Source organism: Candidozyma duobushaemuli (assembly GCF_002926085.2).
Source record: "Candidozyma duobushaemuli strain B09383 chromosome Unknown A_B09383, whole genome shotgun sequence".
Lineage (NCBI taxonomy): Eukaryota > Fungi > Ascomycota > Pichiomycetes > Serinales > Metschnikowiaceae > Candidozyma > Candidozyma duobushaemuli.
In genome coordinates, this window is record NW_020289901.1 from 654,073 (window position 1) to 670,631 (window position 16,559).

The window sequence follows — 16,559 nt, forward strand, 5'->3', positions numbered from 1 at the left end:
CCGACGAAGACACTCTGTGGTGATGAAAGCACTGATTGTTAGTATGGGGCGTAGTATTTTATGAAGAAGCTACTTGCCTTGCGGTGTTGAAGTCGTCCTCTGTGAGTCTGTCCTTCAAATGGTCAATGCTATCCAATTTGTGAGCTAGTCTGGAGACATCCTCGCTAGTGAACTGGTACTTGAGAGTGTGGAGCTGAGTGATGATGCTGAGGACTTTGTCGATACAGCCGACGTTTTCAGTGTCGAAAGCGGAAATGAGGTTATCAACAAAGCTGATCTTTCTGAAATGCTCAAGCTTGGTGTCGTCCAAGCCAGTGGACAAGAGCGCAGAAATCAACGATAATTTGCGCAACAAAAGCTTATGATCACTATGGGAAGATTGCAAATGGAGGGCTTCCCAACCGTTCAATTCGGCAAACAGATTGGTGGCATCGGCGTAGTTTCTTACCAAGCAAGACATGGCAAAGAGCGATTTGAGAAGAAGCTCTCTTGGAGTTCCTTCGTCGTTAACGAGCTTGATGAGCGAGGCCAAACCATCCTCTTTTTCAAGAAATGCCTTTTGTGAATCAGGATTGTTCTGAGTAGCGACTCCAATGATAGAGGCAGCGAGAACACTGAGAGACTCTGATCCGTTGAGCTGTGCAATGATACTGGGCCAAAGCTTGAGGTTCTCGATATTGTTGGCATTATCAAGATTCTCCACAAGCATTTCAAAATTGTCCAAGGCGGTTTCCTTGGCTTCGAGAGTAGCCTCAGGGTTTTCCACCACTGCGATGGAGTGCTTCATGAGAGTAGGCTCGTCAGGGCCACCAGCACCAAAAAGCTTGGAAAGCTCCTCCGAGGTAGGAGCTCCGATCTTTTCCATCGCCTCCTTATCGCCGCTTTGCGACGCTATGGACCATTGCAATATTTTCTCCATGTTGGATGAAAGAGGAGGTTGCTGAAGGTATTTAACTACCAGTGCAGGAAGCACCGAAGGTTCCAGAAGGTTCGATGAATCCTAGACCCAGAGATATCAAAAGAGGCAGATCTACCTAGATTGAGCCAAAATAGACTCTCGCTTAATTGTCACTGCCTCCAGTGCCTGTGTTGTTTCTGGACCCGGGTCCGCACATGGTGATCTTGTGGTGCGACAGTCCCGGGCTTCCTTTAGCCCGCACCGGGACATTTCGATTGACAAATTTTAGCTACTTATTCAATTTGATTTGAATAGACGTAAAAATCATAATTCAGAGCAATTGACACCCTGAAAGTTACCCGCGGAGTATGCTGACGCTGCCTCAGGTGACGGGTGAGTACCGACCGTGGGGTCTACTGATGGAGGGCATATATAAGGTCGCGACCACCACGATCCCCGGGAGCTTTTTCTCTATTACTTTGCTTCGCTACATCATGTCTCTCTCAAAGAAATTGTCTGTGAAAGATTTGGATCTCGCTAACAAGCGTGTCTTCATCAGAGTCGACTTCAACGTGCCATTGGACGGCTCCACCATCACCAACAACCAAAGAATCGTTGCTGCCTTGCCAACCATCAAGTATGTGTTGGAGCAGAAGCCAAAGGCTGTTGTCTTGGCCTCTCACTTGGGTAGACCAAACGGTGAGCGTGTCGAAAAGTACTCCTTGTCCCCTGTTGCCAAGGAATTGCAATCTCTTTTGCCTGAGAACAAGGTGACCTTCTTGGACGACTGTGTTGGTCCAAAGGTCGAGGATGCTGTCAATGCCGGTTCTGATGGCCAGATCTTCTTGTTGGAGAACTTGCGTTTCCACATTGAGGAGGAGGGCTCCAAGAAGGTCGACGGTAAGAAGGAGAAGGCTTCTGCTGAGGACGTCGAGAAGTTCAGAAAGGGCTTGACTGCCTTGGCCGACGTCTACGTCAACGACGCCTTTGGTACCGCCCACAGAGCCCACTCTTCCATGGTCGGTGTTGACTTGCCTCAGAAGGCTTCTGGTTTCTTGATGGCTAAGGAGTTGGAGTATTTCGCTAAGGCCTTGGAGAACCCAACCAGACCATTCTTGGCCATCTTGGGTGGTGCTAAGGTCTCTGACAAGATCCAATTGATTGACAACTTGTTGGACAAGGTCAACATCTTGATCGTCGGTGGTGGTATGGCTTTCACCTTCAAGAAGGTCTTGGACAAGATGCCAATTGGTAACTCTCTTTTCGACGAGGCTGGCGCCGAGAACGTCGAGAACTTGGTCGCTAAGGCCAAGAAGAACAATGTCGAGATTGTTTTGCCTGTGGACTTCGTCACAGGTGACAAGTTCGACAAGGACGCTGAGACTGGTGTTGCTACCCAGGAAGAAGGTATCCCAGATGGCTGGATGGGTTTGGATGCTGGTCCAAAGTCCAGAGAGCTCTTTGCTGATGCCATTACCAAGGCCAAGACCATTGTCTGGAACGGTCCACCAGGTGTCTTCGAGTTTGAGAAGTTCGCCGACGGTACCAAGTCCATGTTGGAAGCTGCTGTCAAGTCTGCCTCTAACGGTAACACTGTTATCATTGGCGGTGGTGACACTGCTACTGTTGCCAAGAAGTTCGGTGTTTCCGACAAGTTGTCTCACGTTTCCACTGGTGGCGGTGCCTCTTTGGAATTGTTGGAGGGTAAGGCCTTGCCAGGTGTTGTCGCCATTTCCGAAAAATAGATCTAATGATACTATCCGTTTGTTTACTGAAGTAGGATTTATTTCGATTCATAAATACTTGATAAATTATAACTTGGTCTTGCCGCTCATGATGTGGGCCCAGGCGTCCTCGGTCAACTCTTCGTAACGGTCGCCGTTCAACCAGTAGATGAGATCGTCACCGTTTTCGCCCTTTGGCAACTTCTGGTTCTTGAACTGGTTCTTTGGAACCTTATGGTTGTGAGAAGCAGCAATTCCACCAGACTTGATCTTGATGAATTGAGGAACAGCATACTTGGGCAAGGACTTGACAACGTGATCGTGAATCTTGGCCAAGACCTCCTCATCGCTGAGACCATCAGCGGGGTCAACGACAGCAAAACCAGCTCTACCCTCGTAGTTTGGCACACGAACACCAACAACGACGGACTGCTTGATAGCACCAGAGCCCATCACTTCGTTCTCAACCTCAGTGGCAGAAACGTTCTCGGATCTCCATCTGAATGTGTCACCCAATCTGTCGACGAAATACAACAAGTTGTCCTCATCCATTTTCAACAAGTCACCAGATCTAAACCAGGCATCGCCCTTCTTGAACACATCTCTGATAACCTTCTTGTTGGTAGCCTCGTTGTTACCGTAATAACCCTGGAAAGAGCCTTCAACGTTCTTGGCGTCCATGATCTTCATCAACAACTCACCTGGAGTGTTAACGTCGGCCTTGACACACATGCCGGTCTTAGGGTCTCTCCAGATCTCACTCTCGTCATCAGGGTCCATCTTGACCAATACCTGGGTGAAGCCAAGGACAGAGGAGATAAGCGAACCGTACTTACGGCAGGCACCCACACCAAAGTCGCCGTATTGAATGTTGGTGGTGGCAATAGGAGATTCGGTAGAAGCGTAGAACTCACCAACACCCTCAATGTGGAATCTCCTCTTGAACTCTCTCCAAATGTCTCTTCTCAAACCGTTACCGTAAGCGATCTTAACCTGATGCTTGGCTTGGTCTGGATGAGGCTTGGAGTTCAACAAGTAACGACAAACTTCACCGACGTACTGGATGTGAGTGGCATCGGATAATCTAGCCTGAGTCCAGAATGTGGAGGCAGAGAACTTTTGACACACAACCACACAACCACCTGTAGAAAGGGTAGGACAAACACCCAACATGGCGGCAGTAGAGTGATATAGAGGCATGGCAGTCATGACAGTGGATTTATTATTGATCTTCATGATGGAGCCGAAGAAGGCAGTCGCCATGAAGGCCTTTCTCCAAGACATGATACCGGCCTTGGGCAAACCGGTGGTACCAGAAGTGTAGATCAAAGCACAGCAAGACGAGTCCTTGTCCTCTGGTCTTCTAGTGTTGTCTGGGGCTCTGTGCTTAGGTCTAGATCTGTCGCTCAACACCTTGAGCAACTCTGGCTCATTGATGTAGTGCAACTTGACATTGGGCAATTCTTCATTGATCATTGGCTCAGTGTCCTTGATTGGCTGAGCACAATCTGGGTCAATGAAGACCTGAGACACATCGGCAATCTTGATACAGTGAACCAAGGGCTTGTCCTTGGTGTTGTAGTTCAAGAAAGCAGGAACGGCACCAATGTTCCACAAAGCCAACCACAACAACAAGAACAAAGGCTTGTTCATGCAGTCAAGAGCGATAGTGTCCTTGGAGGTGACGCCGTAGTCGTTCTTCAAGATGTAAGACAAACGCAACACCATGGCGTACAACTCACGGTAGGTGTAGCTCTCCATGGTGAACTGCTCGTCGAAGATGGGGAAGCCCTCAGCGTCCTTCTGGGGAGCAGGAGCATCCTTCTTAGGACGAGGGAACGACACTGCCAAGTTGTCAGGGTATTTCAAGGCAGCCTTTTCGAAAAGGTACCAGTAGGAAGCCTTTCCCCTGTAGGCGGAATAAAGATATGGCACAGCTTTAGAGACCACGTTTTTGATCAAGTTGAGGTCCTCACTAACGTGCAATTTGGCATCCAACAACTGGGAGCCCACAACGGCGGCAGAGGCAATTTCAAGCCCAGACATTGTGATATAGACAGATAAGGAACGGGATTAGCAGCTGAAGTTATCCGGCAAAGCTAAAAGGTAAAGAAAAGGAGGCGAGTGGGAGCTCGAAAAATGCGACTTATAGCGTTGTCATGGCTGACAAGCAAAGACCTCTTATATACTTCTCCGCATAATCTGCCCAGGAGTGCATGTGTCAAAGGGCAGTTGTTGCCAGCGGCTCCCACTACAGTTGATGGCAGTACATATTCTCGGATGAACGGAAACAGTTTCCAACCCTGGATCGAAGCTATTTTGGAAAATCAAAACGAACGGTGTTCAAAGGGTGGTTGTAGAAGGCCCTGGGTGAATTCACATGGCTGCAAAACCACATGAAGAGGGACCCGCACACCAACAAAATGGCCGAGGTGCGATACGCCAAATGTTCTATGAGAAAGCGGTTACCATATGGAGGCTGAAACGGCCAGTGGGGAAGCACAATTGCGTAACCTGGAAAACTTCGTAATTCAGAGCGTTCTTATTAAATCATTTAAGTAAGCGCATCATGTCACTCAATGGGTCCTTCCACTTCCGGGCTATAGCCGTGTCTTAGGTTCCCTTTATTATGGTACACAATGGTGGGCCGAGGGGGGGGGGGGGGGGGGGAAGGGTGCCTCGAACCCGGACCCTGTGGACCCAGATCTGGCAACATGTCTACTATGGATCTAGCTATGCATGTTTCAGTGAAGGCTTAATTAGAGGAACGAATAGCTTTGTTTTCTCTAGAATACCTCTTGAAGCCACAAGGCTCTTTTGGATGCGAAATATGAGGGGCAACCAGCAATCGGGCGCAAATCCGATAAACCTAATGCCATGTATTTAGGAGTTATTTCTGCTTCCACCAGGGAAGTTTTAACCAAATCAACTCTTATTATTCAGTCACAAGTACCTCTTCCTCCCGCCTTCGACGACAACGCCAAGAGTCTCTTATCTACTCTTATCACCTGACGCTTGTCTGGAAAATCGAACCGGATCCCGAATGAAACTGTAAATTAGAAATCTTACACATTTAACTCTATATTTTAATTTCACCGAAACATCAGCCAGGCGCCTGGAGCAACTATGTTTTCCCCAGACTCGGTCGAGCTCTCATCCCGATTGCACCACTCCTCCATTTGCTCAAACTGTTCTCCTAGTCTGTCTGCCAAGGACTGGGCTTTTTCTCGAACCTCTGGTGGCTGCCTGGTCCATAATCCATGTCTCAACAATGCAAGCAAGTCAGAAGTTGGCGGTGCAAGGTCTCTATATTCTAAGCAACATTGACGATGTGGACTCACTAGCACACTGAGACACTCGTATAAAGCCACAAGGCTGCTTTGGCGCAGAGTAGCACATACAGCCTGGGCATAGATCGGAACAAGATCTCTGTGAACATGGCAGGGGGCCGTAGAAGAACATGCCTTCATCACCGTGGCTGCCTTCAACATCATAGGTTTCTGAACATTGGGTGCAAAATAGCCAAGACCGCTGTAGACCTGGCACAAAACAGCCATCACCTCCACATGACCTACACTGTGGTAGGTCTCAGTGGATGCCATTGAGGCTGCCTGGGCCAAAACTCTCAAGAGCTCACTGCTTTTTGTATGGGTTCCGTGAGCGCAACACCATTGATTCCAGCACCAGCAGATGAGCATTTCTGCAATGCTCATTTGCAACAGTTCGGGCTCATGGCTGAACAAGGATAAATCTGAACACCAGGCAACTGCTTGATGAAATGGTCTGGTGAAAAAGTAGGCGTTGTCGTAGGTTTGCTCTGTAGAGCCTATGGTCACAAGACGGAAGAGACTAATGGTTTTGTCGACTGGGCAGCTCTCGGCACCAACCAAAATATCGTCAATGGCCCTTTCCAAAGTGTCAATGTCCGAGAAGTGACGGCGGGGAATCTGATGGGTAAATCTAAGAAGCTGAGAGAGCCTTACTTTTGACTTGTTTCTGCCATTCTCATCCTTATGGATAGGCACCTCAATAGCCTGTGTTTCGATTAAGGTTCCCAAGTCCATGAGCTCCTGAGACAGATAAATGTAACTTCTTATGTTAGAGGTTGACAGCAATATCATGTTGATGTTTGGTGTTTCTGTACCCAGCTCAGTGGTATATGTCACAGAGTCCTCAATTGCCTCGGCCTCAGCTGTCGATTCCACATGTTCGTTGTCTTGAAACGGGGAAGGTGGAGTCGTTGGAAGTTTCCTCATCAACGGCTTCCACGGCTCAAATTTAACAGAGTTCGGAGACGGGGGTACGGGAGCTGGCAGCATTTCAGTATGTTCTTGTGACGCAAAGACAGATTCCTCATCCATTTTGGCTTTATGGGGTTTTTTTAGAAGCACAATCAGAATGGTGTATGCTACGCTTCCCACAACCGAGGAAGCAAGCACAAGCACACTGTAAACTGTCACGGTGTGCTTGAAAGACAGTGGATCCATGAGGGAGATAATGGTTGCAAAAAGCCCAAGCTCGCGTATAAAGGCACTCGCACAAATCCCCAGGTATCCACACTTGCTGAAAAAAAATTAAAATCCTACACCTTAATAATCTGTGGGGTAAACGAAAAAGACATCGAAACCCTCTCAATCCAAAAGATTCATTGTTAAGTCTTGCCTTTTGTCTCCTATAGCCGCCTCGTATTAGTCGCCTGATTTGCCTGCAGCATTACCTGATCTTTACAATTCGCAGCACTGTCATTGGCGTCACGTGTACCTATATCAATCAGGCCTTTTCCTCCATCGCTGCCTCAACTACCATATCCATGTTCTGCCGTTCGGGCTTTTTTTTCACAAAAAATTCCAGCGTGCTCAATATCTTGAAGAGCACGCGGGGGCTGCGTCTCTCTATAGTTCCTCCAAAGAGACTGTCGTTCAGCATATGGCGCTCCTTGGGTCTTCGAGGCTACTCTACTGCCTCTTCTGAACTCGCAGCCAACCAGGTTCCCAAGATCAATACTGAACCTTTGAAGAAAGCCTTTTCTGGGAAACACTCTCCTCCAGTGGTTTCCAGCAAAACTACCGGCTATTGGCTCATCGCTACTTCTGGGTTGATCTTTGGTATTGTCGTTGTGGGCGGCTTGACCAGACTCACAGAGTCAGGCCTCTCTATCACTGAGTGGAAACCAGTCACTGGTTCTATCCCTCCTATTGGAGAAAAAGCCTGGGAGGAGGAGTTTGATAAGTACAAGAACTCCCCTGAGTTCAAGCAGTTGAACTCGCACATTACCTTGGAGGAGTTCAAGTTTATCTTTAGCATGGAATGGGGACACCGCCTTTTGGGTAGAGCCATCGGAATGTTTTTCGTTTTACCTGCCATTTACTTCTGGAAGACAAAGAAATTCAGCCCTCACGTCACGCGAAGAGTCGTCGGTCTTACCGGTCTCTTAGGGTTACAAGGCTTTATCGGTTGGTGGATGGTCCAGAGTGGATTAGACGAGGAGCAGCTTGCCGATAGAAGGTCTAAACCAACTGTGTCCCAATACAGATTGACTACTCATTTGGGTGCTGCATTCTTGATGTACTTGGGTGTTCTCTGGACTGGGTTTGAAATTCTCAATGAAAGCAAGTGGATTCAGAACCTCTCCACCAAGGCTGAGGCTGTCACCACCCAGCTCGCAAAGCTTAACAATCCGGCTTTGAACCCCATGAGAAAGATGTCTCTTGCCTTATTGGGCTTGACTTTCATCACCGCAATGTCAGGAGGTATGGTGGCCGGCTTGGACGCCGGTCTTATCTACAACACATTTCCGCACATGGGCGAAGACTACGTTCCTTCTCGCAGAGAGCTCATGGACCCTGTTTACGCCAGGAAAGAGGATCTTTCTGACTTATGGTGGAGAAATTTACTCGAGAACCCAACAACCGTGCAGCTTATTCACCGTATACTTGCAACCTCCACTTTCTTTTCCGTGTTGGCTGCTTATATCTACGTCAACAGACGTAAAAAGATCGTTACTCCAAATGCAAAGAAGGCAATGCATACTATGATGGGTTTAGTCACATTCCAGGTGGCTTTGGGCATCTCTACCCTTATCTACTTGGTTCCTCTACCATTGGCTGCTGGCCACCAGGCCGGGGCTTTGGCTCTTCTCACTGCTTCTTTGGCATTTGCAGCAAACTTGAAGAGACCTAGGCCACAAACTGTTAGCTACATCAGTGCTAGGATGAAAGAGATGCTTCTCAAGAAGAAGTGAGCATAAAAGGGCAAAGGGATCCAACTTGTAAATAGTCCCAGTTTATGACAATGTATATAATGACTGCAAGTGCTACCAGATGCGTTTGCTTGACATCTCATAGCGATGGACTGTCTTAAGTGCGTCCTCAGCACTATTAGATGCTAAATGAGAATCAAGCTTACCCCTTTTCCTCACCAAGTCGTTTCTCTTCTCTTCACCGGTTGGCGGGACCAGCTCGCCATAGTCGTAAAGATAACCTCTGGTTCGAGGATTGATTGATGAAGTCTCCGTGTTAGGAACCCCAGGGATGAAGGACTGCTCTATTTCACTCTGTGAATCACTGGAACTATATCCATAGTGGGCATTGGGATTATTAGGTGACCACTCCAGTGACTTCACCAGTCCTGAATAGGTGGTATCAATGGGGTCGACGCTTGATTCACGCATGGCTAGATTATCTCCAATCGATGGTAGAGCTTCTTTAGCCTCAGGAGTGAATTCTCGGCCGAAATCCTCTTGTATGGAAGAAACTGCCAGCTCCTCAGATATGAGGGAGCTCGTGAGGGCAGCGGTTGTCAATTCATTCTGATATGACTCGTGATTATGCTTGATTCTTCTAGCCCACTGAAGAAGCCAAAGACCTAACACTAGTCTGACGACTAGCAACGTGATGAATGTCAATGCAGCAAGAAGTCCACAAGCAAGGATACTCAGAAGGTTGAGTAATGGAACATAAAGCTGCTTCAAATCACGAAGCGTCATCCTCAAGAAGCAAATACAGAGTGATGAAATAGGAAGCCCAATTCTCTTCGCAAGAATGATATAGTCTGATATTTCATTCAGAGTTGATCTTCTTGAATTTGACGTGAAAACCTCCATAAAATCAGTGCTTGAGACATAAAGAAAATTTTTGTAGACTCTGGGTTTTATCCGATTGAATTTGATGATGAAACAGTGTTTAAGCCAGTCCACAAAAACTTCAGAGCCAAGGACGACCATGGATGGTCCAAATATGGCACCAAACCATTTGTTCCACGATTTCCAACTGTCGGGCACAACGAGTCCTAATTGTGTCATGTTCAATTGGGCTAGGTTTCTGATGGAAATGATGAAAAGCATTAAGGAAAGTTGAAAACGCTCAGTTAAGTCAGACATGGCAACCTGGAATAAACCCTCTCTATCAAACTTTTTGAACACTGCACCTTTAAGCTCAGCAAACTGATTAGAAAGGAGAAGTGCCATGAGGGCATTCGAATATGAATTTGCAGCGACATGGAGAGATACCGATTGGTATATTAGAACGTAGGCGTGACTTGCAGAGTACACAAGTGCTATGCCCATGAAAAGAGCCAACTTACTCAAGTTGCGAACATTAGTGTTGGTCACCGGTATTCCAACAAGTACTGTGAATATTTCCTGACCAATTGACGATAGTAGCTTATCCATAACCTCAAGAACACCAAAAATTACGTACAATTTGAGATGAGCTTGACCTCTGACATCATGGTAGAGACGGGATACTTCAACCGTAGGGGAGGCTAGCAAAGCCACAGTTGTGAGAATCACAAAGACATTGATCAAATCCCTTTTAATAAAATGTAGTTTTCTAGTAAGGATTCCAATATCTGCTCCTCCGGTTTGTGACAAGTTCGTCAAAAAGTCAGCGAACGCTGTATAGCAAATTATTGCGATCTTTAGCGGGACCAATGTGAAAAGTGTTAGGAAGGAATTGAGACAAACTAGAAGACCAAAGACAATGAATTTTTCTAGGTACAAAGGAACTTTGACCATACTTGTAAGTTGTTCATAGGCCCGCTTCTGTTCCTCCTCATGTTTGATGTCTTTCTGTTTACTGTGACCCGGCTTCGGTAGATTGAGCTCTAGGATCAATAGTCTGAAAAGGGACAAGAAGTTGTTTTTCTCTTGCTTTTCTGATGCTAGCGTACTCTTGGAACCATTCTTGATAAAATTGAGAAAGCCGCTGGCTGTGGAGGATCTTGATCGTGACGGATATAACGAATTGGACTTCTGTGGAGCGAGGTCAGATAATGTCGAGTCTCTATGTCCGGTGATGGTACTTGTAGAGCCACGCTGGGTTGATGCTGTTTCTGTTCCCGGAATAGGATCAAGCTTATCAGACTTTGCCTCTTCGGAGGCCATTATGAATAGGAGTTGAAGAAGAAGGTTGTTCCAAACTGGCGATAAGCAGATGCCATAAAATCACGTGAGCGACGTCAGCGTTTCTCCCAAAATAATAATTGGCTGCTCAATTTATCTTGTGAAGGTCATAATTACGAGTTTCCGTATCAAATAAATTTTTTTATTCTTTGCCCTTATGTGAGGGAACAACTACGATTCCTTCGCAGCCTTGGATCCGGGGAAGACACAGCAGATCCTCAATCATCTCACCAGTGTACAGGCAGAGGCCACAGTATATAAAGGCAAGACAAGTTGCCCTGCGAGGAACCACTCTTGTTTTCTGTTTTCTTTCCAGAGACAAATTGTATGCAACAGTCACCCTCGAAGTACTAATGCAAAGCAAAATAATACGGAATGAACGCGGATACTCTAACTGTCGACGCTTTTCTAGCCTTACTAGCACCCTATGCTAATCGCGATATGCTCGCTCCAAGCGAGGCATCCTCGCTTCAACTCAAGATAGCTGAATTGGTTTTAGACCATACCATTGATCTTCCCCTCCTCAAGTTTCTCAGTCGCTTTTTAACTCGCTCTTCGTATGATGAGCTTGTGGAAGAGCGCAACATCGAGCATCAATGTGGGTATCCAGTGTGCAATCAATCCCCACAACATAAAGTTCGGCGGCTCTCCCACGGGAGCAACGGCTCATGTATGGAAACCTCAACAAGGTACCAGATCTGGAATCGAAAACCACTGATGATACTCCCCAACACATACTTATCACAGTACTGTTGCAAAGACCACTACCAGGCTCTGATGTTCTATCGCAATCAACTTTCCGAAGAGGCCGTGTTTTCCCGGAAGGACATAACTGTCGTTCCTCCATTCGCTACCATTGATGGCCAGTGGTACGAAAACAACATCACATGCCTAGAAGAAGTACTTGCCAAACACAGGGAGCTTAAAGAGCAGGGTAAGACGCTCACTGATGTAATTGCCATGATGAGCGGATTATCTGTTGCAGACGGCAACGATAAGGAAACTTCGGAATTAGCTAAGCTCATCGAAGACTTTGACATCGTTGAGCACGAGGGCGGAGCTAACAGCAAAGACGTGCCCCATGAGCCCGACAGAGAAGCAGCAGCTAGGGGCATCGACGGGTACATCACCAACGGACATAGCTTAGGTGGCTACATGGTGTAATTCTCCGCTTGAACCACACGTCACAAGGACTTTACGAATGATACGAAACGTCATGATAAAATGCTATAGTTTTGTAGACCTGACCTAAAATCTAAAACGCTCCCGATATCTGCGGCCTATTTGGAAGAATCGGAATTTGAACAAGGCAAGATAGTCTCCTAACTTTTTGCCCATGCCAAGCCTTTCCACCACAGAGATGCCTCTTTTGCTTTTTGAGGATCTTGCATAATCGGCTTCAAGGGCTTCAAAGTAACCCTGCTCGACGGGGTGCTTGAAGTTGACAAGCTCAGAATGCATAAAGACATTGTCATCCTTGAGAGCCTGCAAGAGATTTGAATACCTCAGGGCTCTCTCTTCGAATTGCGCATTCAAAGCATCCTGGACCTCTATTTGTCTGTCGAAAATAGCCCTCAGTAACTTGTACTTGTCACAGACATTCTTAAGTTCTAAATTGATGGACTCAGTAGCAATCTCTAGCGGCTGGCGCCACTGGTTGCGGAGCTGTTGCCTCTTCTTTTCGAAGCTTGGCATCTTACCCACATGCTCTGAAGTTCTAACCTCATTCATCAAGGCCTCCCAATCAGCCTCTGCATCAGCTAAGTTTTGATAAAACTCCCTGGTACAGATAACTTCGTCGTCAGAATACCCTCCACTCCCCTTCACTGCAAACCCATCACCGACATTCTTCTCATGAGCTATTGCAACTTTATCTGTGGATTTCATGTTCCAAACGTGCTTAAGTTTGAAGAGTCTTGTCAGCTTTTTGATATCAAGAGCAATGCTTTTCATGGTATGATGGTCATCATGAGGTGGACCTAAGAAATAAGCAGTCATAGCTCCAGCGTTCGTGCCCCTGATTCTAGCCTTTTTAGGACCTTTTATGCTTATCTCTTCACTTATTTCTTGTAGGAATGACTGATTAATGAGGTACTCCAACCCTGGTTCGATGATAGCCTTGATGTAGTCGTGGTCATAGGCCTGATCTAATACAGATGCTTTTGTGGAACCGGGTTGAAGCTTCTTAGGATCTGGAAGATTCAATGATTGTAAGGTCAAGCTTTCCGAAATGTATGGGAGTTTATATGGATTAGGTATACGACCCTCTAGTTGAAGTCGTTTGAGGTAGTTTCTCACAACAAATCCCTCTTCTTCGTTACTTTCCTTGAGGGCTGATTTGAGCTCCTTGAATTTTCCATTTGCTTTTAGTGACCTGAATTGCTTCTCGCGTCTTGTCTCTGAGCTTTTCGAGTTTAGGCGTCGGAGGACCCTGATTGGTAGCTGCTTTCTTCTCTGGTCATCGATCTTCCTTTGATTTCGGAGATAAAATTCTTTCCATTTCTGTTGCTTGAACTGATCGTCTCTTAATTGAATCAAGAACTTGATTACCTGATGCCACAGCAGCGGCTGCAAAGGGTCCTTTTGAAGATCATTCAAGCTCTCAATTAGACATTCAGCTCTGTTTAAAGAAACATATAGTCCCACGGAAGATCGACTTTTGACTTTGGCTCTCTCTTTTATATGGTATCGTAGCTCTGACACGAGGAGGCCTCGGTAATAGGTAGGATCTAGAGCTGCTTTCTCTAGTTCAGATTTGATGTATTTGTCTTTCTCGATATCGGGACGAAGCTCTATGGGTAACTTCTCTGTCTTCAACAATCCTCTTAGTAGATTCCGATAAAGAGATCTCATCAGCCCGCTGTGGCTGCGAGTATATATGGGTGAAGCCATGCACTAGTAGTATATATGCTTTTCGCAGTCGTATCGCGATGTCTGCTTAATCGATAGTGGTGAGAAACTGTCTAAGCTACATCTAGAAAAAACCTACTGCTTTCGAACTTAGGTTTACTTTCAAACATATTGTGGATTCCTAGATTTGGCTACTGGTCTCATTAATAGAACTTCCTAGCAATCGAACATAATGGTATGTGCTTCTATACAACTGTTGCCCCAAATATACTAACTTCAGCCTCCCAAAGCTCGTACTCCAGTGACTATACTCAAATTCAAGAGATCACGCTCAACATACTCCATTCCATTGATACTCGACAAGAAGTCGCTCAATCAGGAGACGTTTATTACCGCTTTGACCAATGCAATCAACTCTACCGGAGGCCTACGCATAGTTGATAACCTTGATCCCGAGGAAGAGGGGATCCCTCCTCCTGAAGAAGAAGGCGTAGAGGTCTCTGCTGAAGACATTCTGCTTGCTTTGCCAAAGGATAGGAACGCTCCACATGAAAACAATTGGTTCCCAGTGGAAGAAGATAAGCAATTGGAGGACCTCGTATTCAATGACTACGACTATATTGCATTCAAATTTGCAGACGATCTGGGTTTTCACATTGAGGAATCAGAGTTTGGCGATCAACAGGAATAGAATTATGTAATGAAATAATACAAAAGATGAAGAGAAGTCATGCTAGAATTACGGTCAGAGAGGGCCCACAGGGTACGCTTAGTACTTTTTGCCACTTACCTTTCTGACACCGCCAGAGTAAACTCTGGTACCGACATTCTTACCTGGAAGTAGACCGGCATGTACCTTAGTGCTCGAACGAGACTTGAGCATCTTGGATCCGTTTGGCGAAGAAGGATTCGAGGTTAGGGTAGTGCTGATGGTTCGAGTCGTCGTTGTGGTGGTGGTTTTAGTCATCAGCAGGGGCAGTTGACTGCTGTTGGTGATTGAGCGCAAAATTCTATGGTCACTGGCATCCCTTTTAGGGGAGCTGTGAACGATCTCACCGTCAGCGTTATTAATTTCCTGCTCAACTCCACTATCCGCATCTTGCATGGAAACTGCTTGATTATCTTCATCTGAGTTGTTGATGACATCGAGAACAGACGAGTTATTTGCCTCTTCATATTTTCTAGGTTGGCCAGGCGATTCCATTGGTACGGCGCCCTGGATTTTGCTTGCCAAATGCTCACTTATCTTTCTTCTTCTAACAGGAGTATGCGTGAATGAGGAGTCGAAGTGGCTCATGTAGGATGAATTGAGTTGCTGCTGCTGTTGCTGTAATCTCTTTTGCTTGGCCTCTTCTTTGAGTCTAGCCTTGAAGTCGCTGTAGGATACCAAGGGATAAAGGCCGCCAATGAATGCGTCAGGCCTGTTGTCGAGACACATAGTGTGTCTCCAGTCACGGAAATCCTGCTGGTGCAAGTAGAGCCAATGCTGTTGAGGACCTACAACCATCCCGGGCCGGATCATCCTCATATAGGCGATGCACTCATTAGCAGTGAAGCCGTGGGTATAAATCAAATGAGCACCAATAAGACAGCCCGTTCTTCCCAAACCGGCTTTACAGTGAACGGCAATCTTTCCACCGTTGTTGATAACGCACTCCGCAGCGCCAATGAATTTTTGAACATACTCCAAAGTTGGGCATGTGCCATCTTCAAAAATCATGTCGATATGTTGAATGTTGCGCTTCTCAAATTCGTTGGCGTCATACAAGTGAGAGTTGAGCCTGACTGCCAATTGGACATCGTTGTTGATAAAAAAGTTTAACACTTTCTTGAACGGTTCGTTCAACACACCGGGCTTCTTCTGCTGTGGAGAGGCGAACGCGATAAAGTCCTTTGAGATAACATTAAAGTCACCCTGGTCTACTCTCTCATATTGCTCGTACTCCTCCAAGTTGAAAGTCGTCAAGTCTATCATGCCACGCTCTTTGGCTCTCCACATGGCGTAGACGACATCCTGAATGGTGATTTCGAAATCAGCGCTGGAGTAGCCAGCATCTCGGAAAGGCAGGAAGGGGAATTCAACTTGGCAGATTGGTTGGAGAACCTGATGGGGAGCCCACAGTTGCACCAACACCATGTAACAACACAACAAACAGGCAGCATTAGCTCTCTCTTTTGGCGAAGTAGAACTATAAAAGACAACGCCTTTACCCTGATTGGCCTCCTCATTCAAAATGTTATGTAGGCTGACAGCAAACCTATACAAACTTCCGATATTAAGGGGACCAAAGTCCAAATGGAAAGCATTGTAGGGTAAGGCATCTTCCACGGTGAAGTAAACCAAGTCTACCGTGTCACTTGGAGCATAGTCGTAAGAGCCCAAGTAGATCCGATCTTAGAGTTAGTAAAGTCCGACAACGGTCATGAATCAGTTCAATACATACTTCTCAAGAACTCAATGAGCGGGATAGGCAGTCTAGCTTTTGGCATAGTGGACGGTTGAAGAACAGAGCTGAGTGCCAGAAGAAATGTGATTCACTTGCTTGGAGTCAGTTAATGGAGAAAACAAAGTACGCAAAACAATGCAAAAGAAGCCTTTTCGAGCCACTGCTCGAAAGTTGTGTTTACATTTCAACCGCTTTTGGTGTACTTATTAGCACCTACATTCTGCGCGCCAAATTGGTCG

The 16,559-nt window shown here is 46.4% G+C and overlaps 10 protein-coding genes across 10 annotated transcripts; 4 read left to right on the forward strand and 6 right to left on the reverse strand. All coding sequences in view use genetic code 12, as the record gives it.

Moving 5' to 3' along the window:
* Positions 1-58: 58 nt before the first annotated feature.
* On the reverse strand, positions 59-919 carry CXQ87_000298 (uncharacterized protein; the record flags this gene model as incomplete). The annotated part of the gene is made up of 1 exon (XM_025478880.1): positions 59-919. The coding sequence occupies one exon, from the start codon at positions 917-919 to the stop codon at positions 59-61; it is 861 nt and encodes a 286-aa protein (XP_025338353.1).
* Positions 920-1,392: 473 nt separating this feature from the next.
* Positions 1,393-2,643, forward strand: PGK1 (phosphoglycerate kinase; the record flags this gene model as incomplete). Its single annotated transcript, XM_025478881.1, has 1 exon — positions 1,393-2,643. One exon carries the CDS (start codon positions 1,393-1,395, stop codon positions 2,641-2,643), a length of 1,251 nt encoding a protein of 416 aa, XP_025338354.1.
* Positions 2,644-2,709: 66 nt separating this feature from the next.
* FAT1 (long-chain fatty acid transporter) lies at positions 2,710-4,668 on the reverse strand (the record flags this gene model as incomplete). Its single annotated transcript, XM_025478882.1, has 1 exon — positions 2,710-4,668. The coding sequence occupies one exon, from the start codon at positions 4,666-4,668 to the stop codon at positions 2,710-2,712; it is 1,959 nt and encodes a 652-aa protein (XP_025338355.1).
* A 1,046-nt stretch (positions 4,669-5,714) lies between these two features.
* On the reverse strand, positions 5,715-7,109 carry CXQ87_000301 (uncharacterized protein; the record flags this gene model as incomplete). Its single annotated transcript, XM_025478883.1, has 1 exon — positions 5,715-7,109. The coding sequence occupies one exon, from the start codon at positions 7,107-7,109 to the stop codon at positions 5,715-5,717; it is 1,395 nt and encodes a 464-aa protein (XP_025338356.1).
* Positions 7,110-7,432: 323 nt separating this feature from the next.
* COX15 (Cox15p) lies at positions 7,433-8,863 on the forward strand (the record flags this gene model as incomplete). Its single annotated transcript, XM_025478884.1, has 1 exon — positions 7,433-8,863. The coding sequence occupies one exon, from the start codon at positions 7,433-7,435 to the stop codon at positions 8,861-8,863; it is 1,431 nt and encodes a 476-aa protein (XP_025338357.1).
* A 72-nt stretch (positions 8,864-8,935) lies between these two features.
* CXQ87_000303 (uncharacterized protein) lies at positions 8,936-11,005 on the reverse strand (the record flags this gene model as incomplete). The annotated part of the gene is made up of 1 exon (XM_025478885.1): positions 8,936-11,005. One exon carries the CDS (start codon positions 11,003-11,005, stop codon positions 8,936-8,938), a length of 2,070 nt encoding a protein of 689 aa, XP_025338358.1.
* Positions 11,006-11,740: 735 nt separating this feature from the next.
* CXQ87_000304 (RNA polymerase II subunit B1 CTD phosphatase) lies at positions 11,741-12,187 on the forward strand (the record flags this gene model as incomplete). The annotated part of the gene is made up of 1 exon (XM_025478886.1): positions 11,741-12,187. The coding sequence occupies one exon, from the start codon at positions 11,741-11,743 to the stop codon at positions 12,185-12,187; it is 447 nt and encodes a 148-aa protein (XP_025338359.1).
* An 84-nt stretch (positions 12,188-12,271) lies between these two features.
* Positions 12,272-13,876, reverse strand: CXQ87_000305 (uncharacterized protein; the record flags this gene model as incomplete). Its single annotated transcript, XM_025478887.1, has 1 exon — positions 12,272-13,876. The coding sequence occupies one exon, from the start codon at positions 13,874-13,876 to the stop codon at positions 12,272-12,274; it is 1,605 nt and encodes a 534-aa protein (XP_025338360.1).
* Positions 13,877-14,105: 229 nt separating this feature from the next.
* On the forward strand, positions 14,106-14,564 carry CXQ87_000306 (uncharacterized protein; the record flags this gene model as incomplete). The annotated part of the gene is made up of 2 exons (XM_025478888.1): positions 14,106-14,108; positions 14,154-14,564. 2 exons carry the CDS (start codon positions 14,106-14,108, stop codon positions 14,562-14,564), a joined length of 414 nt encoding a protein of 137 aa, XP_025338361.1.
* A 78-nt stretch (positions 14,565-14,642) lies between these two features.
* On the reverse strand, positions 14,643-16,363 carry CDC14 (phosphoprotein phosphatase; the record flags this gene model as incomplete). The annotated part of the gene is made up of 2 exons (XM_025478889.1): positions 14,643-16,267; positions 16,318-16,363. The coding sequence occupies 2 exons, from the start codon at positions 16,361-16,363 to the stop codon at positions 14,643-14,645; spliced, it is 1,671 nt and encodes a 556-aa protein (XP_025338362.1).
* Positions 16,364-16,559: the final 196 nt, after the last annotated feature.